Source organism: Peromyscus leucopus, chromosome 8b (genome assembly GCF_004664715.2).
Source record: "Peromyscus leucopus breed LL Stock chromosome 8b, UCI_PerLeu_2.1, whole genome shotgun sequence".
Lineage (NCBI taxonomy): Eukaryota > Metazoa > Chordata > Mammalia > Rodentia > Cricetidae > Peromyscus > Peromyscus leucopus.
The window spans coordinates 41,513,358-41,517,391 of record NC_051086.1 but is presented as its reverse complement, the minus strand read 5'-3'; the positions used below and the strand labels follow the sequence as shown (position 1 = coordinate 41,517,391).

The 4,034-nt window shown below is 43.3% G+C and overlaps 1 protein-coding gene across 1 annotated transcript; it reads right to left on the bottom strand.

Moving 5' to 3' along the window:
* Positions 1-540: 540 nt before the first annotated feature.
* On the bottom strand, positions 541-1,611 carry LOC114682970 (olfactory receptor 1019-like). The gene has a single exon (XM_028857124.1). It carries the CDS (start codon positions 1,532-1,534, stop codon positions 608-610), a length of 927 nt encoding a protein of 308 aa, XP_028712957.1. The 5' UTR covers positions 1,535-1,611; the 3' UTR covers positions 541-607.
* Between the last annotated feature and the right edge of the window lie 2,423 nt (positions 1,612-4,034).

The window sequence follows — 4,034 nt, the reverse complement described above, 5'->3', positions numbered from 1 at the left end:
GTGTATAAATTCAGGTTCTGCAAACGGAGATGAGAACAAGACTGAAGGAACTGTCTAGGTCACCCCGTGGTACAAGACTGGGCAGGTAGGAGGCAGGTCAGCATATGGTTAACACCAATCACCACACATCTTCATCAGCTGAATACAGGTCAGAGGTCTCTGGTGGCAGACACATATATTTCTTTGTTGGCTTGTTTGTCTTTCTGTCTCAAGAATCTATCTAGGTAGAATTGTTTTCACTTGATTTGTTATTTAATCGGTAATTTCTTAGGACATTCTGAGACACATAGTTGAATTTTTGAAATGCTACTATTGATGTGTATATCTGCATGTAGAGAAGTGCACATAGGTCAGGAAGGCCATGGAGGCCAGAAGAGGGTATAGAATCCCTTGGAGTTGAAAGGTCACTGCAGGGACTGCGGTGACCTCCTGCAGGTTCTGCAACTGGCTTGATCAGCAATGTCAAGTGTCACAGGAAGGGAAAGGGGGTATGATGTGTGTGTGCGTGTGTGTGTGTGTGTGTGTGTGTGTGTGTGTGTGTGTAAAACACTTGGCTCCAGTAACATCCATCAGCCCCTAAGAGCCACACACCGCAGTCTTGTAGGACTCAGGACTTTCTTCCACAGTAAAGTTTCTGCAGAGCAAACTTCATGTCTTTGTTCCTCAGACAATAGACAACTGGATTCAAAGAAGGAGTGAGGACAGAGTAGAAAACAGATGCCAGGCGACCCTGGATGGGGGAGTACCGAGAGGCAGGCCTCAGGTACACGAAGCTTCCAGTTCCATAGAACAAGAGGACTGTGGTCAGGTGAGAGGAACAGGTAGAAAAGGCCTTCCACCTGCCATCCACTGAGGGGATGCGGACAACTGTGGACACGATGCCCACATAGGAGAGGACCGTGAGGGCAAAGGAGCTCATGACAATGCAGCTGCTGACGGCAAAGCCCACCTCCTCATGGAGACGGTAATCAGTGCAGGACAGTCTCATGACTGGGGGGATGTCACAGAAGAAGTGTTCAACAACATTGGGTCCACAGTAGGGGAGGGAGAAGGTGTTGAAAGTGTGGAAGGCTGAGTAGATGGTCCCACTCACCCAGGCAGTGACCACCAGCTCAACACAGCATTTCTGGCTCATGATGGTGCCATAGAGCAGTGGTCTGAGGATGGCCAGGAACCGGTCATAAGCCATGGCCGTGAGCAGGAAGCATTCAGTAGAGGAAAGTGTGATAAATATGTAAAGCTGTGCTACACACTTGAAATAGGAGATGACTCCCGAGCCTGTGAAGGATATAAGCACTGCCTTGGGGATGGTGGCTGAAGTGTAGCTCATGTCCAGGAAAGATAAATTCTTCAGGAAGAAGTACATGGGGGAGTGAAGCCTACTGTCTCTCATCACTGCTATGATGATGGAGCTGTTCCCCAGGAGGCCAAATGTGTAGACGAGCAAGAAAAACGGGATGACCACCAATCTCAGCTGTGGGACATCTGAGAAGCCCCTGAGGATGAAGTGAGTCACTCTTGTGTGATTGGACATGTCTGCTCAAGTTGTGTTCAGATGCAGGGACCACACACAGCTAAGGGAGGGGACAGAAATAGGAGGCAGGCTCAGAACATGTGTCTGCAGCTCCATGTTGTCTACAGAGTCATGGTTTTCACCAGAAAACTAACACCAAGAAGCAGCTTATCTAAATGGCATTTCAAAGAACTGAGGAGGAGGAGGAAAGGGAGGAAGAAGGGAGAGCACATCTACCAAGTTCTCTTGCTCTTAAATTCTCCATGGAGTCTAGTGGGAAGCAGTCCTATGCATTTGCTTTCTATGTATTGAAGCAAGTCAACTCATAAACATTTCAATGTTGTTTTAAAGGATAGAGTAGTTTTATATTTTTACTCTCATTATTAACACATTTCCTTCTTAACATCCTATAGATTTTCTGAATCTCATTTTCTTTCCATTGCTGATTCACCCCACACACACCTTTAGTATTAATTCCATTGTTATTTTTTCTTAAGAGCCTTTTTTAACTTAAAAAATCATTCTACCAACACTGTTGGATAAATGTTCTCTATTGAGGAACACATGTAATGTGAACACACACATCACTTAATCCAAGCAAGACATTCTCAGAGGCTCACCTTAGTGTAAACAATACCTCATAGGTGTGCCTAGAAGTTCTGTTTTCTAGGTGATTCTAGATCTGATCAAGTTGGCAAATGAGAATAAATATTGTAGTTCCTTAGGCATGAGAGGTGGGGACCTACCTGCCTTTTCTCTCAGTTGATGGAATTGTCATGACATATGATGTGAACTGAGGAGGAATTTCCTCCTGCTGTGTTTTCTGTTGCAGCCTGAATCCCTAACTCACCTGGGCTTGAATTTCCAGTCAACTTCATTATTCAGATCTCTGGTGTGTTCAGATCCTGCTTCCCGCACCCCCCCCCAGAATGGCTCATTAACTGAATTTAGATACAATTTAACAGGCAGATTTTTTTATTGTGTATATTATTTCCAATTTCTATGAGTTTGTAATTTTAGTTCCTAGACACTGTGAGAGAAGGGCCAGCTTAGACTCAGGCCAAAAAATAAAGGAGACAAATACAATGTTGGGGTGCAGAGCAGTTAACTCCGACACTGCTCTGCATTCCATCTTCAACGGGCGTTCTCTCTCGGATTGGCAACCACCATCTCCCACCTCAGTGATTTAAGTGGCTTCTTTGAATTCCACAGATATTAATTACATGGCTTCATTTATAGCAATTCTATTATCCGCGATTTGTAAAGTTGATGCTTGGAGAAAGTGGAATTCTGGCCACTGGTGGTACTGACTGGCTAGGAGAGATAGCAGGCAGGTTTCATGGTGGTGCCAACAGAGGATGTGTGGAGGAGGTTGAATCTATCTAGATGGGGGAAGTGTACTCAGGAGCAATGAAGGATGGCTTTGAGACACTCGTGAAGTTGGAGAACTCAGTCTATATAACCATGTGCTTTTCCTTCAATCAGATATTTCAATGACAGTGTAAATGTTTTAGGTTATTGATGGCAAATGATTTATTAGAAAATTGTCTTAGTTACTGTACCATGTCTATCACCAAAATGCTTGACTTGGGTATGAAATTTTAGAAGATAGGATCCATCAACAAGAGCAAGACATGGCAGGGAGGAGTAGCTAACATCAACATACACCCAGAGGCAAAGAAAATGGCATCAGTCTTTTAGGTGACTCTAAATCCAGTTAAGCTGACAATGAGGGACAGTCATCACATGAGTATGTATGGGAATCTGCTCAGTACTTGGCCTGGTGTTAAGTATCACATTTTCCAAGATGCAGAGTCTGGGCTTTCAGCAAGTTACTTTGCAGTTTGCCAGAAATTGTTTAAACAGAGCCTATGTTGTTTTCAAAATATATAGGCAAGTAGCAAAAGATGCCCCCAGTATGGGGAGAGACACCTGCACATATATTTAAATCAAAGTGCTCTCTCAATAGAGTCTGGGGCTCAGGTTTGAAAATCAAAGCTTTTTCTCGTCCAGTCTAAATCTTCATTGGCCTTAACCCCATTTCCTCCCACTTCCCTAATGTCTCCTGCCTTTGCCTCTGACATAGCTGGGTTGACATTCTTGTACTATCAGGCCATTGTCAATATTCTGAGTTAGACTGAAGATACTTGAACAACTTTAGAAATAGTAATTTATAGCAGTTGCTATTCCAATATGTAAACAAATCCATTAAGCAAAAAGCACATATTTTGTCTTGTGCCCAGCTGATGATATACTAAGAGGCAGTGGTGGAATCATATTCAGAGAAGTTGTGATATAAAAATGATCAGCTTTTTCATAAAAATTTCTCTAATTTATAGACCTTCAATTTTCCTAAAAGAAGTACAAGTTGATTGATAGTCGATAAGCCCATCACTTGCGATTATCCACCGAGGAGTTTTGTTGTTTTGTTTTGTCTCAGTTGGCTCTTACCTGGTGGAATGATGCTCACTTTCTGTGTCCAAAGATCATCAAGTGATGACAAGGCAGCAGGACAGTCTCG